Source organism: Polistes fuscatus, unplaced genomic scaffold, assembly GCF_010416935.1.
Source record: "Polistes fuscatus isolate 324 unplaced genomic scaffold, CU_Pfus_HIC Scaffold12, whole genome shotgun sequence".
Lineage (NCBI taxonomy): Eukaryota > Metazoa > Arthropoda > Insecta > Hymenoptera > Vespidae > Polistes > Polistes fuscatus.
Window position 1 is genome coordinate 4,503,937 of NW_025113020.1, and position 19,916 is coordinate 4,523,852.

The 19,916-nt window shown below is 27.3% G+C and overlaps 3 protein-coding genes across 4 annotated transcripts; 2 read left to right on the forward strand and 1 right to left on the reverse strand.

Moving 5' to 3' along the window:
- Positions 1-251: 251 nt before the first annotated feature.
- Positions 252-4,378, reverse strand: LOC122513287 (alkylglycerol monooxygenase-like). Its single transcript, XM_043629570.1, is given in 10 exon segments — positions 252-563; positions 695-808; positions 915-1,049; positions 1,738-1,883; positions 2,267-2,429; positions 2,523-2,626; positions 2,776-2,926; positions 3,157-3,297; positions 3,817-4,021; positions 4,129-4,378. Coding segments are annotated over 9 exon segments (1,326 nt in total). The 5' UTR covers positions 3,943-4,021; positions 4,129-4,378; the 3' UTR covers positions 252-317.
- A 2,364-nt stretch (positions 4,379-6,742) lies between these two features.
- Positions 6,743-10,087, forward strand: LOC122513286 (nucleolar complex protein 2 homolog). 2 transcript variants are annotated; one of them, XM_043629568.1, is made up of 12 exons: positions 6,743-6,763; positions 6,953-7,121; positions 7,207-7,427; positions 7,515-7,630; positions 7,725-7,834; positions 7,910-8,067; positions 8,145-8,369; positions 8,463-8,651; positions 8,723-8,842; positions 8,926-9,057; positions 9,140-9,355; positions 9,437-10,087. In XM_043629568.1, the coding sequence occupies exons 2-12, from the start codon at positions 6,968-6,970 to the stop codon at positions 9,995-9,997; spliced, it is 2,202 nt and encodes a 733-aa protein (XP_043485503.1). In that variant the 5' UTR covers positions 6,743-6,763; positions 6,953-6,967; the 3' UTR covers positions 9,998-10,087. The 2 variants fall into 2 exon arrangements, with proteins under 2 accessions (XP_043485503.1, XP_043485504.1); XM_043629569.1 differs by lacking the exon at positions 6,743-6,763 and adding an exon at positions 6,799-6,846.
- A 1,436-nt stretch (positions 10,088-11,523) lies between these two features.
- On the forward strand, positions 11,524-19,380 carry LOC122513288 (probable serine/threonine-protein kinase tsuA; the record flags this gene model as incomplete). The annotated part of the gene is made up of 9 exons (XM_043629571.1): positions 11,524-11,905; positions 14,966-15,248; positions 15,795-15,879; positions 15,994-16,173; positions 16,336-16,376; positions 16,547-16,706; positions 17,226-17,350; positions 17,419-17,539; positions 18,545-19,380. Coding segments are annotated over exons 1-9 (1,854 nt in total), but the record flags the coding sequence as incomplete, so codon positions are not given.
- Between the last annotated feature and the right edge of the window lie 536 nt (positions 19,381-19,916).

The following is a 19,916-nucleotide window of genomic DNA, read 5'->3' on the forward strand; positions in this document are numbered from 1 at the left end:
CTCAAAATACGCGCCAAATTTCAAATTGTTAATCTAGCGATCGTTTCATTCGTACAATTGTGTTTCGTTTCTTTCTTAAAAAACGATTCTTTTTGTTAAATAATTTGCATTAATATTGCTTTCATTTAAATTGATTATAATTAATACATATTATTATTATTATTATTATTATTATTATTATTATTATTATTATTACTTATTATTATTATTATTATGACTTATTTTTCGAATTAATTTATTTGACAATTAAATAAGTAACGATGGATTTTCTTCTATTCCTTGAAAATTGTTATGATTAATGTATCTTTACAAAGTCATCATGATCTTAAGAAATTTGTTTTCATTTGATTTATAATTCGAAAAATCCAAATAAGACATGATATAATATAAACATAATGTATCAGAACGTTAACAGTATGATCTTGATTCAAAATAGATAAATATACGATACAACGAATGAGTTCAACCAATCCGGCGTATTCGGATTTATCGAATAACAATCCGATAGCGATAAGAGCAAATATATTGTTCAATATCGTTATTCCTAACGAATTATTTAAATCCTGCGAAAAAAATAAAACATATATTATATTAATATCAAAACCAACAGAAAGAAAAAAAGAAAAGAAAAGAAAAGAAAAGAAAAGAAATCAAATCAAGCTTACAATTAAAAAATTATTATCATCCCACTTACTTGTTTTTCATTGTACAATTGCAAGTGTTTATAAAAAACTATTAAAAAATGCAAAACAATATAGAAACTTTGCCACGTTGGTATACGAACGTTATATATGGTTCTAGAAGTTACCTAAAAAAAAAAAAAAGAGGAAAGAAAAAAAAAAGGAACGAACGAACAAACAAATAATCAAGAGTATAGTTCTTTTTTTCTTTCCATAATTTAATGAACAACTTACGTTTATTTTATACTTATCAAGACCTAAACGTGGCCCACCTGGATACCAACTGGGACCCTTCCACAAAACAGACAACTTATCTTCCAAAGATTTCATCTGCTTACTCTTATTTATCATATCTTTCGTATAAAACGTCTATAACAATATGTAATATGTCAATTTAATAATAAAAAAAATAAAATTAAAAAAATAAAAGCATCACAAGACTGTTACACGTTTTTCTATTAGTGCGTAATCACGAGCATTAAATAACTGAAATTGTGTATTTGAATAAATTGCTATGCAAAATCGTATCACATATATATACACACATACACACATGCATGCATTCGAATGCTGAATAAAAAAGAAAAAATGCTTTACCATAAGCTCCCTCCCCCCCCCCACCCCTCCTCCTCCGACCGTATATTACATAAAATAAACGAGAGAATATTATTGATTACTTTCAGATGAAATAAAATTGTTAGATGCTTGCTGCTCATGTTACATTGTAATTTTTCTTTTTTTCTTTTTTCATCTTATTTTTGCGTATTGTATATAATTATATTACGATATTGCATTAACGATCTTGTTAATCGACTAATCTGCATAACACCTATTGCAATTTTATATAACGGTATAATAATTATTCGTTTTAATACTGTGATTAGATAAAGACATACACATATTGTCTATTTGATAGAATAAAGAAACAACGATAATATAAGAGAGAAAAATAGAAAAGAAATAAATAGAAAAAAAGAAAAATATAAAGATAAAGATAAAGATAAAGATTAACATATTTACATCTAATTACATTGTTATATATATATAATATTAATACCTGTAAATATAAAGGATTAAATGATCGTGGACTTCCAACTAAACCATAAATAATTTCATCCTTCTCTTCCATGAAAGTCCCGAACAATCTGTCCCAGATAATAAGAACTCCACCATAATTTTTATCCAAACAGTATAAATTGCATCCTGTATTTTACACGAGATAATATAATAATAACAATAATAATAATAATTATAATAATATAGAGAAAAAAAAATAAAATATAATTATTAAAAAATTATATTATATTAAAAAATAATAATTATAATAATATAAAAAATAATAAAAAATAATAAAAAAAAATATAATGGTAATTGTGATAATAAACGGTGTTTAGAGAAAAAAAAAAAAAAAGGGGGGGATAGTTTTAATTAAATCTATTAAAAAAAAAAAAATGCCTAAAATAATATAATATAGATAACGAAAAATGTTATATTACGAATTTTCGATATAAAACTGACGTGATCGGAGATAAGATTAAAGTGAAAAAAAAAATATAATAAATCTATTAGAATATATTTACACGCACCGTGATGAACACGATGATGTTTAGGTGTATTAAATATTAATTCCAAGGGTCCAAGATTATCGATGATCGTAGTGTGTATCCAAAATTGATAAATTAAATTGAATTGATGATGTGCAATAAAGTGTGATGGGGGTATGAAGAAAGCTAAAGGTAAATAGAAGATCTGTAAAATAAATAAACATATATATATATGTGTGTGTGTGTATATATTAAACATGAATTTATTATTTTTTGTCTATTTCTTTGTAAAACTTACAAAATTGCACCAATGTTGCAGTACAGATTGACGCAGACTAACCGCGAGATTAAATTCCTCGCTGCTGTGGTGTACTTGATGGTGAGCCCATAAAAGATGTACTTCTATAAAATCATATGTAATATATATTTACATATATATAAAACTTACTCCTAATCCACTTTGAATATAGTTAATAAGAATAAATAATTCAATAATAAATATAATTTCTATATTCAAAATGAATACGCAGAAAGGTGGATGGATACTTAACCGTGATTACTACGATGTACCCAATAATAACAAAAATCTACCCCCAAGGCGGTGATGTACCAAGTCCAAATAGAATTCCATGGTAAATTCCATAAATGATAATTATCGTAAATTAATATGTAAACGTAATATTCTGCCCCGCGAAAAATATGCTGAAATATATTGGAAATTAAATCAACGAGATTCGTTAAAATTCTTAGAGCGGGGGGAGGGGCGGGGGGGTCAGGGGGGGAAAGAAAGGGTTTTATTTTTCTTCTTTATTACGATGCGTGACGGTAATTAAGAATTTTGTTTGTTGTTTGTTTGTTGTTTTTTATTTTTTGTATTATTTTTCATTCTCCCGTTAAATATAGGAAACAGAATGGAAAATAAAAAGCATTACCTATGCTTACCGGCCAGACTCTTGAAATATCCAATGAGAAAACGACGTCACTTGATCGTTCAATCTAAACGATTTTTTCTTATACTTAGCAGTTAATATCATTTGTTCTAATACGATTAAAAAGAAGAATGGTATCCAGATCTAATAGAAAAAAAAAAAATATATTTATTATTATTATTATTATTAATGGATATTATTTTTAATATTGTTTTCTACAGATAAACAATAACAACAACAATAACAAAATGATCGCTATTATTTATTATTTTTTTTTTTATTTTTTTTTATTTATATATATTATTATTATTATTATTTATATGCATCGAGTTAAAGATAATATTATTTATCGTTACGTGTTCGTTAATAAAAAAAAAACAACGTTCGATCAATTAATTTGAAAATAAACTTGGCGAATTATTAATCGAAATGTTTTCTTTTCTTTTTTTTAATTCGAATTTTTCGCGTTCAACTTGTTTTTTTTTTCTTTTCGTTCGAATCAAAATTTCAAACATATTAGTTTAAAATTAAATATTAAAATTGATATGAAATTACGATGAATGAAAAAAAATAAAAAAAAAAAACAAGAAAAAAGAAGAAGAAACAACAATTGACGGAACACGTGTGTCGATAATAATACACCGACTAATAATTCTAAATTACCTGTTGATAATAATCAGGCACTTGGTGGGGAAATTCGAAAGTTGTTTCGAAAGGGTTGACGATGTACCAAAACTTGCCGGCATTTTTGAGTTGGCCGACGATGTCGATGGAAGTTTCATTAATCATAATTTGCGGTATTATTATTTGTTTCTTTTTTTTTCTTTCTTTCCTTCGCACAGGTGCACTTTATTTTTTGATTAATTATCTATGAAAGAAAAACAACAAAACAAAAAACGGAAACGGAGGACACCAACAACAACAACAACAACAACAACAATAACAACAATTAAACAAAACTAAATAAAATAAAACCTGTAGATAATCAAGTTTACATGAGTAAACCGATATTAGCTATGCCGAATGCACTATCGAATACAGAATACGTAGTCGTTGAGAACTGGGTGCACGCATCGTTTATATAACTTCGAATGAGTGTGAGGACGCGCGAATATACACACGACACACACACACAAATACATTTTCTGCATGACCGTATAAGCTGCAGGTACTTTACACATACATACACACACACACACACACATATATATATACATATTATTATTAATGATCAATCATCCAGCTTTCAAATAATTTTCACTCGATATTACAATTATTCAATTATACGATTTTTCCCTAATTTTTTATGATTTCGGATCGTTGAAAATTATCAATTAACAAAAAATTGATTATTAAAATTATTATTAAAAAAAAAAAAAAAAACCATAATAATAATACAAATAATAATTTGAAAGAAAAAGAAAATAAAAAAATAATATTAACGTGTGTGTTTTTTCTTTTTTTTTTCTTTTTCTAATGTGCTAATCTTTACATACTTGACTTACTCGTATATATTACAATTAACTTAACTTACATAAATATATATATATATATGTATATGTATATGTATATAAAACAAGGAGACGAAGTGATAGGTGTAAACGTATCAATGTTCTGGTACACCACTGTTATATGTGCTCAAGCAATATGCTTGACACTTTATGCTGGCGACATTATATGCAAGGTTTCATAACGCGTATTAACTATTTATATTACGATAGATAAACGACATTATATATTGGTATCCAATGCTTTTCATTTTCCAATAATATTCCTTTTATTTTTTAACACTAATCCAATATTCTTCTTATTCGCAAACTGTATTAAACTTTAACCAATCCTAAAAACCAGACATACTTGTTTGTCTGTTTTTGTACATTTTAGAAAAATACAAAAAAACAGACGGAAATAATAATAAACAAAAAAAAAACATAATGATTTAATGGCATGATAAACTCCTCTAAAATCAACTCGAAGCTCAAACGAGATAAGAATATTCATACGCGTAACAATTACGAATTATGTAATAACATTATGAATATATGTGTACCATTTGAAAAAAAAAAAAAAAAAAAGAACAAATTAAACGAAAATATTACAAATATTGTGACAATGTATATTTATAATATGAGATAATAATTTGATTGATTTATTTCAATAAATTAATTGAATATATATTTATTACGAACGTCCTGGCTTGTTTTTTGTTTGTTTTGTTCTGAAGACAAACAACATCGAAATATCTAAAATATAATAATTGTAATTAATTATACGTGTGTGTGTGTGTGTCCTCCCCCCCTCCATTTATGCGTTATTTAAATACATTTCTTGGAAATTAACTGAAAAACATAGATCCTCCCCTCATCACTGGAATTATCTGATAAATTCATTTTTATTTATGCATACTTCGAAACGTATCTTACGTAGCCAAGCACACAAGCGTATCTTTTACATGAGATAAGCGTTTCAAATGAGAGAGTTTATAGCTTTGCTAATCTTTATTTACATACGTTCACATAATTGCGAATCATTTTTATACCTCCGAGTACAATAATATTTGCGAAGATTATAAATTACTTGAAATGTCATTTTTATAATCGATTCAAATTCGTCGATACATTTCGCGGTACTACGTTGATAAATATAACAAAATCTACGAACATTTGTGTCGAATTAATTTTTTTCTTTTTTTACATTTAAATTTACTTATATTTAAATATCTTTTGTTTTTTTTTTTTTCTTTTATACGGAAGTAATACATTTTGACGTTGATTAAATGATTATTGAAATGACTATGGTAAATCATTTATCCACGTCTTCCAACTTCCGTTCTGAGATTATCGGATTTAAAATCGATATATGAAAGATACGCGCTATTAAATCTTTACCTCTAATGAAATTACTTTATAAAACTATCTTTGTATTTCTTGTATAAAGAATAAAAAAAAAACAAAAACAAAACACGCGAAAAAATAGAACGAACGAATGTAATATTCATTTTCTTACACGCATGATCAGATATATATTATAAAAGTTCTATAATAAAACTAATTTTTAATACCAACTATACATTTTGAAATTTCAATTTTTTTAATCGTTAATACCTGTAATATTGAATACTTTTATTGAAACAAAAAACAAAATGCAATGTATGTATAAAAATAAATGAAGAATATATTTAAACAAATAAAACAGTATTTTGTAATAATACATCCTTAATATTGACTGCTTTTAAATTTACTGTTCCAAGTTATTTAAAAAAAAAAAATATTACCTCCTATTTTATAATATTTAATATTTCTATAATTCGTAACTATTTTAAACATTATTTTGAAAAGATAACTATTAACAAGATAATTATTTGATTGGTGGAAATCATTTGGCAAGTTCTCATTTGCTTTTTTTCCTACGAATTTCATTTGTCATTCCTGCTTTTCTTTTTTCAATGTAAAATAATGCACGCTTCTTCTATTGGTCGTTTCACTTGCATTATTAGTTCATTGGTGGTTTAGTTGCGATACAAGTGGCGCCATCTCTTAACAGCAAATCTGTTTCCTATAGATATTTTTTTGGTTAGAGGACTACAGTGTAATACAAAATATCCCACGTGGTATTGTATTTTCTGTATATTATTGATTTTAATATAATTTATATTTTTAAAATATATAAACAAATTGTTAATATATATTTCAGGTAAGACTAAGTATTAAATATATATATATTTATTTATTTTTTTTAAGATTATTTTAATATATCAATGATTAACTAACATTAATTAATTTATTGTTTGCATATTTAGTTTTGATAATAAACAATGCAAAAAAATCAGCCAAAGAAATTGAAGAAAGATTCTAATGAATCTGTTCCAATGAGAAGAATGTGTGGTATGATTAAAGATAAATCTAATAAAAAATCTTCCAAAAGCAATGGTCTTAAATTGAATGGCGAAGGGCCGAATAAGAAAAAACGTATTTATTTGTTTTATATATATTCAGATCTTATTATATATATTAGACTATGATTTTTTACGATGCATATTTTTGTTCTTACCAGGTAAAGAAAAAATTCCAAAACATGATACGGAAAGCAGCGATAGCGATATGGATCCAGAAGAATATGAAAGAACGTTAAAGAACTTAAAGAAAATAGATCCTACATTTTATTCTTATTTAAAAGAAAATGACGAAAATCTATTAAAATTCAACATGTCGAGTGATACGAATTCAGACGACGATGAATCTGAATTATGTCATAAACCTAACGATAAGTTAGAGGTATAGAAATACTATATACGTTTAAAAAATATGAATATGTTATACGATATATCTTATCTTTCTATTATAATTATTATAATATCGTAGGTGGCTAGCGATGAGAGCGATTTTGAACAAGAAGAAAAAACTGTATCGACCGGTGATAAGACAAAACTTACGCTACAATTATTAAAGAAGTGGCAGAATGATATTCAAACTGACAAGTAATATTTTCATATATTTTTAATTATTCAAATAATTGTGTATTTATTATATGAACACATGATAAAGTCTATATTCACAATTTTATCTTTCTAGAACATCGAAAACTATTAAAATTGCAATCGAAGCTTTTCATGCGGCATTGCAAACCGTGCAAGAAACTCCTGATGAAAAAGTAACATCGTTTAAGGTTGAAGGAAGTGCCAGTAAGTATTATTATATCTAATTAATGCACTTGTAATTAGTAAACCTGTTATAATCATAAAATATTACAATTTCAGTATTTAACGAAGTCATTCAGTTATGCATTATCCATTTATCCGATGCGCTCAAACGTTTATTAAATTTGAACACCGATGCGTATTTTGAGGCACACAAATGTAAAAAATTTGTAAAAGTAAAGAGCTCATTAAAATCGTATTTAGCCGATCTGATTATGGTTTGTATTAATTGAATATATTTATAACACAAGTCATATTTTATAGTATTTATAAAAATATTATATTTTCTTTTTAGATCTTACGAAATGTTACATCGGCTAATATACAAATAGTACTTTTAAAACATTTATACAATATGTTACCGTACACTCAATCATTTTCTTCGTTAAAAAAACCATTATTAAGAGTACTATTGAATTTTTGGTCAACCGGAGATGACGCTATCAGAATCATTGCATTTCTATGCATATTACGTATGGCTATAAATCAAAAAGATTCTATACTGGAAACATTATATAAGGTAAAAAGTTATATTTTTCTGTTTCTCTAAGAAAAATTCTTTTCTAAATTATATAAATTCTAATTATGTTCTTTTTTCTTTTTTTTTTTTCAGTCTATGTATTTTAAGTACGTACAAAATTCTAAATTTGTATCACCTAACACGTTGGCTGGAATCAATTTTATGAGACATTCTTTAACGGAGATATATTTACTGAATCCTGATCTCGCTTACAAATATGCTTTCGTATATATCAGACAACTTGCCATTTACTTAAGAAATGCGATAACTTTAAAGAAACAGGTAATTATTTATAATTTTGTAATTATTCTATAAACTAATGAAGAAACTAACAATATTCATTTATTTCATAGGAACACTTTCAAGCAATTTATAATTGGCAATATATAAATTCATTATTCTTCTGGACCAGATTAATAGCATTATCAAAAAAGCAATCAAGCCTCTCTACTTTATTGTATCCTTTAGTACAGGTAATATATGATTATGTGTTAATTATACCTAAACAATATTTATGTAAATAGATTACAATTATTATATATATATATATTTGCAGATTATTATTGGAACAATTAAAGTAATACCAACTCAACAATATTATCCTTTACGTTTTCACTGTGTGCAAATGTTAATTAACATTTCTAAGGGAACGAATACATTCATACCTATTTTACCATTTCTATTAGAGGTATAGTTCACGAATTCATAAATTTATAAAAATACACGTATTTAGAAATATTTTGAAAAATATATTATAATATTGATTTTAGGTATTATCAACTTATGATTTTAATAAAAAACATAAAAATGTATCGATGAAACCGATATCTTTTACTTGTATATTGAGAATGTCAAAATCTCAATTAGTAGAAAATGGTTTTAAGGATTCGATAATTGATACTATTTATAAATTAATATTAGAAAATGCAGCAAAGGATAGTCATTTAATATCATTTCCAGAATTATATATCGTATGTGTAATAGAAGTAAGTATAATATCTCTTATATTTGTAATTTTGAATAGATGATAATAACGTTATCTAATTTGGAAAATATTTGAATTACAGTTGAAAGCGTTTTTAAAGAAATGTCACATAGCTAATTACTGTAAAAAAATGAAACAATTGTTGGAAAAAATCGAAGAAAATTCGAAACACATAACAGATTTAAGATCAAAGAAAGTATTTAATCTGCAAGACATCGGTGAGATTAAAAATTGGGAAAACGGTGTAAAAGTGGAGGGTACAAGTTTAGCGAAATATTATGATTCCTGGATTAAGATTCATCAAGATCAAAAGATGAAAGAGATAACGCAAAATGATGAATTGGGTAAATACGATTTCCTTAATTTGACAAAATCTAAGAGGAAGAAGTCGAATGAAGAGGAAGCGATGAGTAGCGAAGAGGAAAGTGATTTTGAATTACGAATGAAAGAGGAAGGAAAAGAAAATGGTGAAGACGTATCTGGGGAAGGATCGAAAAATACAAAAATAAAAAGAAAGAAAAGGTCAACGAAGAGGAAAGTGTCCATCGCAAAAGATGCAGTAGTGACCGAAGAGGATGACGACGATGACAATAAAGAAGATATCGTCACCGATATTATAGACCCCGATGAAGTAGATTATTGAAATGAATAATTTCCAAAAGGGAGACTAGAATTTGAACAAACAAAAACTATCTATTTAAAAATACAATTAATATCAAATATACAAAAATATTTCAAATCTAGAGATATATATTTCATTTATCTAATAGTCCTTATGGGGGGGAAAAAAAAGGACACTTAATACAATAATTTTCTAATAAAAGTAATAATAATAACAGTAATAATTTTCTATCTACTTTTTTAAATCTCTATCTCTATTAGCATAAAAAGAAATTAATAATCCCATCCATTTTCATATCTAACAAACACAATATTATATATTAGCACGATTACAAAAGTATTATACAGAAGAAGAAGCGTGTGTTTAACGTGAGGTGAATCAAGGGCAACTACCCCAGAAGATTGTAAACTTTCTTAAACAGTGAAAGAGAGAGAGAGAGAGAGAGAGAGATTATGTCTGTATTAGTTGAATAAGAATAAGAATAAGAATAAGAAGCCAAGTTAGAAAACATTGAAACATAGAGAAAGGGAAGAGGAAGGAAGGAAGGAAAGGAAGGAAAGAAAGAGAAAATGAGATAAAGGAACGTGCAAGAGAGATCTGTCGTGACGGCAGAACGAACAGGGGCCACCGATTCCTGAGGTGTCGCTTTTCGATGGTCTATTTTTACCGAAGACGAGCCAAGGCAGTCGGGAAGTTGGTATAGCGACGGTTGGTCGCTATTATAAAGCACGGGCCGAGCGTGTTGTAACTCACCGCATGTAAGTGCGCTGTGTCTAAGACACGCTGTGGATATTTTATTCAAAAAGAAAACGCACGCGAAAAGAAAAAAAAAATAAGAAAGGGTGTGAGAGAAAGAGAGAAAGAGAGAGAGAGAGAGAAAGATAGAATATAATCTATCATTACAATCACGTGGAAAATAAGGAAAAAGAGGAAAGAAGAAGAACTTAGAAACTTGCATACATCAAAAAGAAAGAAAGAGAGAAATAGATAAAGATTCTCGTTTTAATTCTACACTGTGATATATAAATCTTTCTTCGAAATCATCAATAAATATATTTATCATTCGATACTCTACTTCTTCATTTTTCTCAAATAAGATAATTCACGTGTGTGAAGACTAAATATATATATATATATATATTTACAAAGAAAAATTATTGGATAAAATCTTTATCTCTCTCTCTCTCTCTTCTTCGTTTTCTTTTTTAGATAATCATAACAGAAAATATTGGAATAAGAAAGTTAGACGGTGGGTGTTTTCTGTTTGATATAAAAATACATTTGATTACCTCTCTCTCTCTCTCTCTCTCTCTTCTCTCCCTATTCGTTAACACACACGTACGAGTAATAAAATAGAAATCGTGTTTTTCTCGTGAAGAAAACAAAAATATAATTATTCATTTTGAGAGATTAGTAAATTGATTAAAGGTGGTTGTTGCTTGCCAACGAGTGATTCAACATAATTACTGTACTTTCAATTCAATCTTTGTACTCACTTCTTCTTCTTCTTCTTCTTCTTCCTTTTCCTCTTCTTCTTCTTCTTCTGAAATGTTTCTCGTCGGCGCCTCGTGCGTGCCAGAGACGAGGAGCAGAAGAGTTTTGCAAGATGCGAATAATTCAGCTCTCACGTTTGAGGGAGCCTTCTTCGTGCCGAGGAATTGCGTATTCCGATTTATTTCGTTCGGAACGAAGCATACTAACGAAAAGCGCGAGTTACGTAAAGTTTAAAGAATTATATTGCGAGAAGTTTGAAAAGCCCGCTTCTAAAATAGTAATATAACGTATAAGTGAGAGTGAAAGAAAGAAAGAAAGAAAGAGAGAAAGAAAGAAAGAAAGAAAGAGAGGGAGAAAGAGAAAGATAGGAAAGCAAAAACCACCGACTACCACCTTGTACGTCAACATCGAAATGAGGAAATCATCATATGATAAGTAAAATCTTCTTGTCTAAATAATTATGAAGAAAAGAGAGTGAGAGTGTGAGAGAGAGAGAGAGAGAGAGAAGATTTATATAAGTCTCTTTCTTTTTTCTTTTTCATCTTCTTCTTCTTCTTTCTTTTTCAATATCATCGAATTCGTTGAAAGCGAAAGATTAGTTTTATTTTTTTTATATGTTATTATTCGTATCTGTTTTTACTTTTCTTTTTTCTCTTTGTTTTTTTTTTGGTGGGGGGGAGTAATCTAACGTGTTTACAGTTTATTCATTGTACGGTGTTGCGATAGGGTTTTGCGTCGTCAAAGATTGGAAAAATTCAAATCATTTTCTTCTTCACGCATTTTATGAAGAAGAAGAAAAAGGGATTATTATTCTTACTCTTTAGTAAGAGCATAAACGAAAATTACGAAATGATTTTTTTTTTGAATTTAGTTTAGTTTAAATTTAAGTTTATTTTTGTGTTAAAAGAGAGAGAGAGAGAAAACAAAACAAAAAGAAAAGAAAAAGAACGTTTGAAATAATCGATCATAAATGTGTATAATAACATATTTGTTTCTAAAAATAATATTAAATATGCAAAAAAAAAAAAAGCTTTTTGTTTGAAACCCGATATTTCTCTCTCTTTTTTTTGCCTTTAAATATAAATAAATAATAAGATATTTATTTATTACGCCAATCTGTCTGATTACTATTGTCTTTGTAATTAACACCATAACATATTATTACCGTTGTTTATTATTGTTTTCTTGTAAACCACAAAAGAAAGAAAGAAAGAAAGAAAGAAAGAAAAAAACAGAGTAAATTAATTGTCGATTAACGATGCATCAAAAACAATGTTTTATTATTTGAGAGATTGAAATATATAATACATTTTATTATCTAATATAAAATTCTAACCGCTCGAAGTTCGATTATTCGAACACATTCGGTGGTTGGTTCGTTCTACTTGGCTCCAGCTTGAAACTCAAACTTCTAGCAAACAAGGTCTATTTAAAGCGACGTATCGATCACACATCATCCCGGATTTTACTTGGATTTAAACGCGAACTAAAACCAATTTTCAATTGCTAAATACACGCACAATGCGTGCGTACATTATAATAATAGATAATCATTTTTTTTTTCTTCCCATAAGAAGAACCCCCTGCCCCAACCACCGTGATCTTCATCGTCGTGCTTGTACTCGTTTAAACAAACAAAAACAAAAAAACAAATAGAAAACGAAGGAAGAAAAGTCATTTACGTTTCTATACTTGAATAAAACGTACATACTCGTACGATTTTTCTCATATAATAATACTAATTCACCTTTTGTATTTATATCGTTTGATAAAACAAGCAAGCAAGCAAAAGCAAGCAAACAAGCAAGAACATTTGTACACATTGTAACAGAAAACTGTTAGATTGAAAAGTAGAAACACATATATATATATATACTTGAATGAAAGGATTTAGGTGAGTGAAAATAACCAGGAAATTCCCAACGGAAATCGACAGTTACTTAACAACGCATGTCTTTCTCTCTCTCTCTCTCTCACACACACACATCGTGTATTTTCAAACGATTACTTCTCTTCCTTTTTATTTCTTTTTCTATCTTTATTTTTTTTTTTAAAACCTAGCATACGTATACTTATTTATATGCTTTTTTTATTACCACCAATATTGAGACGCGTCATCGTTTAAGAATTTCACTTCAATACAATTTTTAATAATAATCATTGAAAACAAAGAAAAAAAAAAGAAAAAGAATATAACGTTCGTTTATATTATTTTTATTTATTAATGTTCTTTTTCTTAATCGTTAAAATGTACATCTTATAAATCTTTCATTTTGATTTCTGTACAATTTACTAACCCCCTACTATCCTACCCCCTTCCCCCCTATTATGACACACCTGTTCTCAATAAGATAAACTTCTTGTGTTTGCTTTTTTCACAAATGTTACACGATGACATTTATATTTCTTTTATTATAAACATCCTGTTAATCAAAAAGAATGAAAGAAAATCAGATAAAAAATATAAAATAATAATTTCGTGATAAATAAATGCAAGAAAGAAAGAGAGAGAGAGAATGATGCGAGAAAGAGAAGAAAAGTCTTTTAGTAAAAGCTTTAGCTAGCTAGCTAGCTAGCTAGCTGGTGTGGTGTGTTACCTCCGTATTACGTTACAACAGATAAATTTAGCATTTCTTTTAGACAGAACGTCGTCTCGTTGTACCGATGCCAATACCGCAACGCGGAATTAATTGGCCGCTTGGAAGGGAACCAATTCTTGACGCCAAAAAAGCTTCATCAGTGGTAGTAGTAGTAGTTTTCATCATCAACATCGTACGAATTTTCCCTCTCTCAAAACTCGTGTGTTTGGCTAACTAACTCACCACGACTACGCGAATATATACGTAAACTTCAGTTAACTAAAATCCAAGGTCCCATCATCATATCCGATGTTTCAAGGTTCTATTAATTATTTCTTCCTTTTTCTTCTTTTTTCTTTTTCTTTTTGTAACTTTTTTAATTGACTCAAAACCATTTCGTAATTGTACAAATGGAAAAGGGGAAAGGGTTTTATTATTAAATTATATTTAATTATTTATTTATAATATTATATTATATTAATTAATAATTATATTATTATTATTATTTTACTGTTTTTATTATTATTTAAATATATATTTATATAATTAATAATTATATTATTATTATTTATTGTACTTATATTTTACTTGTTTTATTTAATTAATTATCAAGGTCTTCTTGTATCTCTCTCTCTCTCTCTCTCTCTCTCTCTATTTCTCTCTATTTCTGTTTGTTATTTAAACAAAATTAAAGATTAATTCGTGGAGGAAAAAAATAATTAAGAATGAAAGTGTAGGAATCAATTGTCGATTATCGTACAAAGTTGGTAGTTAAATATCTCGATGGAAAACAAAATGTTGTATCGCAGTTCACAACGATTAATTTGAGATTAATTTGAGATTAATTTGAGATGAATTTGAGATTAATTTGAGATGAATTTGTTCTTTTTTTCTTCTTATAATTTATTTCTTTCAGATTCAACAACAACGCGACGAAGCAGCGTAATATTTTAACAAGCAATAATACGTCCTACGTTTTAACATCCAACAACAGTAACAATTTAAAGAATGTGAATCAAAAATATATCAGCAGTTTTCAAAGTTGTTACGAAAATTTGCAAGATAAGAGTTATTTGCAAAGGAGCATTTCCGCGGACAATGTAATACGATCGCGCGGATTCAAACCCTCAGACAGGCACGATCCCGTCAAAAGAAACTTTCTCGAGAATCTAACATCGAAAATACTTCATTTCGATATGGTGAGAAAATAATTATTTCAATTCGACGATATACGAGGAGTTCATTTTAATATAAGTTTATGACTAACGATTAGAATATAAAACACATGCCTGGGAATAAATTATGAATAATTCCTTTTGGCACGAATATTTATTTACTTGAAACTTTGTATTATTGTAATGCACAATAATATATATATATCTTTTTTTAATAGTTATTATTATCATACATTTAATACACACGTTCAAAGATACGTTAAATAATTAAAAAATATTCTATATATATATATATATAGAATATTTATAATTTTTAGAATATTCTATATAATTTTTAGAATATTTATATGATTTTTAGAATATTTATATAATTTTTAGAATATTTATATAATTTTTAGAATATTTATATAATTTTTAGAATATTCTATATAATTTTTAGAATATTCTATATAATTTTTAGAATATTTATATAATTTTTAGAATATTTATATAATATATATAATATTTCATATATATATATGAAATAAAATTAATTCACATTAATTTGTATTTTTTTTTTTTTTAAAATAGGAAAGCGGGGAAAGAACTCCGATGAATCTTCAAAAACTGCTTACACCGGCTTCGGATTCGCAAACGACTCTGCATGCAAAAAATAGTGCGTATTTGACGATTTTTCGATAACGAAATTTATAACAATTAATTAGCTGTTTTTTTTCCCTCCCTCTCTCTCTCTCTCTCTTCTTTTTTTCCCCTTTGTATATTTTTCTAGAAAAAATGTTTGCATCCTCGTACTTTTACGCGCCGACCCATCCAACCGTCGAAGATCAAGTTGAACTGGCACGTAGAATTTCGTTATCGTTGAGCGACGTTAAAAATATGAAAAGCAAAGGTCAATCCATGTATGTTAACAGAAAGAAAAGATCCGTCAAATGGATTCACGATGGCAATGGTAAAAAAATAATCCCACAATTTCGAACAACTTTTACATTTTTTTCCTTTATTTCTTTTTTTTATTACACCTTCGTTTAAATTCAAATATATTTTTATAAGAAAAATTGATTATTACGTTATCATTAATTTTAATTATTTAATTTTTGTTTTTTTTGTTTAGGTACTGAAGGTGAAGAGGAACCATCTTCCCCTATGCATAAGGTAAAGAAAAATAAAGAAAAAATAAAGAAAAAAAAAAAAAAAAAAAAAAAAAAAAATAAAGAAAATAACAATAAAATAACAACAAATAAAATAAAAATATAGAAGAAAATCATACTAGATTGTACTACTACTACTATATATATAGTGAAAAAAAACAAATGTATAAATAGGATAAAGTACCTCTGAAGTGTGTAATGAATCCACATGGGAAAGTATTGGATATTCATGGGATTCAGGCTCTTGGTGAAGAAGTTAATATCGAGCCGATGCCCTCCCATCCAGAAAAACTCTTCGACATTGTTCGCGATCTTAACAATCAAAGGGGACGCGGTAAGAAAATATATTACACAACAATTAAATATCTCATTTATAGCTCATTTTTTTCTTATTTCCTTCAAAATACAAAAACACCGGTAACGGTAACGGTAAGTTTCTACGAAGTTAAATAAAAAAAAAAAAGAAAAGAAAAGAAAAGAAAAAAAATCTGTGTCGAGTATGATAAAAATAATCAACATTTGATTTGATGTTATATTATGAAATGATATATCATATCTGTGATAAGATAATGTTTAAGTAAAAAATACAAAATCCTATCAAACATATATAAATATATATATATATAAATTTATATCTGAATATATAATTGATTATATAATTGAATATATAATTGAATATATAAATGAACCTATAAATGAATATATTGAATTATAAATGAACATATAATGAATATATAATTGAATATATAATTGAATATATTATTATATTATATATTAATATATAATTGAATATATAATTATCCTTAATTAATAATTGAATGAAAATAATAACAATGATATATTTTCATTTTAGGTGCTGAAATATTTGCTAAACGTCGAAAAAGGTCAGAGAAATGGGTAGTTGATCAGGATCAAGTTAAAACACCGAGTACCCCAAGTGGTGTAACAAAGATACCCCCTAGTTATCCCTATCAATCGGTAAGATTTCAAATGATGTCGATTAGAAAACTCCCCATATTTTTTTCATTCCTAATACGAATTTACAGGAAATGAACGGTAACGGTAAATATTCGACGTTGCAATCACCTTACCAGCAAACGGATAAATCCATTTATAATCCATTTGCGGTGGATCTTTCTTTAGATAACATCAATTCTCCAGTTACGGGTATGTTTTGTAGAGAAAATTCGATTAATCTCGTAATTTACAACATACACACACACACGCACACACAGACACACATATCACATTTCATTAAATGAAATTTGAACTTTCATTAAATGAAGATTTTTGAGAAATCGATTTAACGAGAATTAGGGGGAGGAAATTAAAAGAAGAAGGAAAGTCAAAAACAACAAGAAGAAAAATAAAAGAACACACAGAAGCAGCCTAGATTTTTCTATGCTAACACGCGCATACGAATCGATTAGTATACCTATTTGATTTTGCTATTTACGTTGCCATCGATCACTTATAAATAATTCAACGGGTCTAAAGGCAAAAGAAGAACGTTCTAGAATTTTCTTAGGCACTTGATAGCTGTTAGTTCTTCATTGTAGGGATCAATGTTAGACTATGTTGGATTAAATCACTTAGGTAAAAGTTCACCAACCCGTCAGGAGTTCCAATTGGCAAGCTACGTTGTTATTTAATCGGTACAACATTCGTGCTTATTTTTTTATATTTTCTTTTTTTTTATATTCGTTTGTCTCGTATATATATATATAATTAATTATTAAAATAATTAATTAATAAAAATATTAAAATAATTAATTAATTAATAAAATATTAAAATAATTAATTAATTAATAATATTAAAAATAATCGTAAATAATAGATTTATCTAGATTTTGATCTTCATTTTATCATCATAATTATTTGTTTTTCAACCGGTACAACACATTCGTGTTCTACGTTTTTTTTTTTTTTTTTTTTTAGATAAAATAATTTATTTAGATATTTCGATTGTATTTAATATAAATCAAATATATATTGAAATGAATGTAAATAATATTTTAGATCGGTTGACAAAATTCGTATAAAATTATCATCGTTATTTCGAATGAATTCGTTTAATAATTTAGGCAGGTCTCATCATAATAATAATAATCATCCTCATCACCATCACCATCACCATCAACAACAACAACAACAACAACAACAACAAACAATATCGTCATCGTTCCTGTCAATTAACTAACGATTGCAATCATTCAACGCAAATCCAAAAAATTTATTTGAGAGAAGTGGCAGTCGGCACAGACACCGATTTTCCAACGATCGAAAACAAATATTACGAATCTAATAAAAAACAGGACGTTGTTGTACGTCGTGGCAACGGTTTCATAAGCAACGGCGTCAAATCAAACAATAACAACAACAACAACAATGTTGTTAACAACGTTGAAAGGCGCTTTAACAAGCTGCTCGGTAACAAAACTAACTCTAACAACGCAACGCAAATTTCTAACACCAATAACAAAGAAATGAAAATACTTATTAACAATAACAGCAGCAACGGCAACAGCATTAGCAACAAGAACAAGAACAAGAATAAGAACAACAACAATCGAGAAATAATCAAACAACGTCTTGGCAATCATTTTTCTCAAGAGAATTTTATCAACGACAGAACAAACAAATTCTGGAATAAATCTCAAGCTATTAAACACGATCGAGATGACATTGAAAGATTGTCGGACAGCGATGACGATGACGACGATGATGATGATGCTGCTGCTAACGAGTATACGCCTGTTCCCGTTAAACAATTGATTCAAGAATTTGAAAAAACTTGTAGACCGGTGTTACAATACAAACAAATAAGTCCTAAAGTTATTCCTATTGTTAAACAATGTCCTATCGATACCGACATCGCGCGTTTCTTTCAAACGAGAACTAATGTTAAATATAATGAGCAAGTACCACGAGATGACATGGAAGAGGAGGAGGAGGAGGATGAGGAAGAGGACGACGATGACGACGATGACGATGACGATGAAGAAGATGATGAAGATGAAGTCGTGGAAAAATATATACGGTGAGAAACTTATATCAGGATTTTATATACAGTCATATTATTATTATTATTATTATTATTATTTAAATTATCTTGATAATATTTTATTCATTTTGTTATTTATATTATTTTAGAGAATTTTTTCTTTTTATACAGTTTAAATATATTATGATTACTAGTCTATTAATATTATTTTGTTCGAAAATTATTTTAATTTAAAAAAAAATAAAAGATAGAGATAGATTATTTTAAAGAATTTTTTTTTTATACAGTTTACATTAGTATTCTTATTATTACTATTCTATTAATATTATTTTGTTCGAAATATTATTTTTAATTTAAAAAAATAAAAGCTAGAGATAGATTATTTTGAGGAATTTTTTTTTTTATGTACAGTTTAAATTATTATTATTATTATTACTATTCTATTAATATTATTTTGTTCGAAATACTATTTTTAATTTAAAAAAAGAAAAAAAAAAAAAGAAGATAGAGATGAATCATTTCGCGAGTATATAAAAAGTA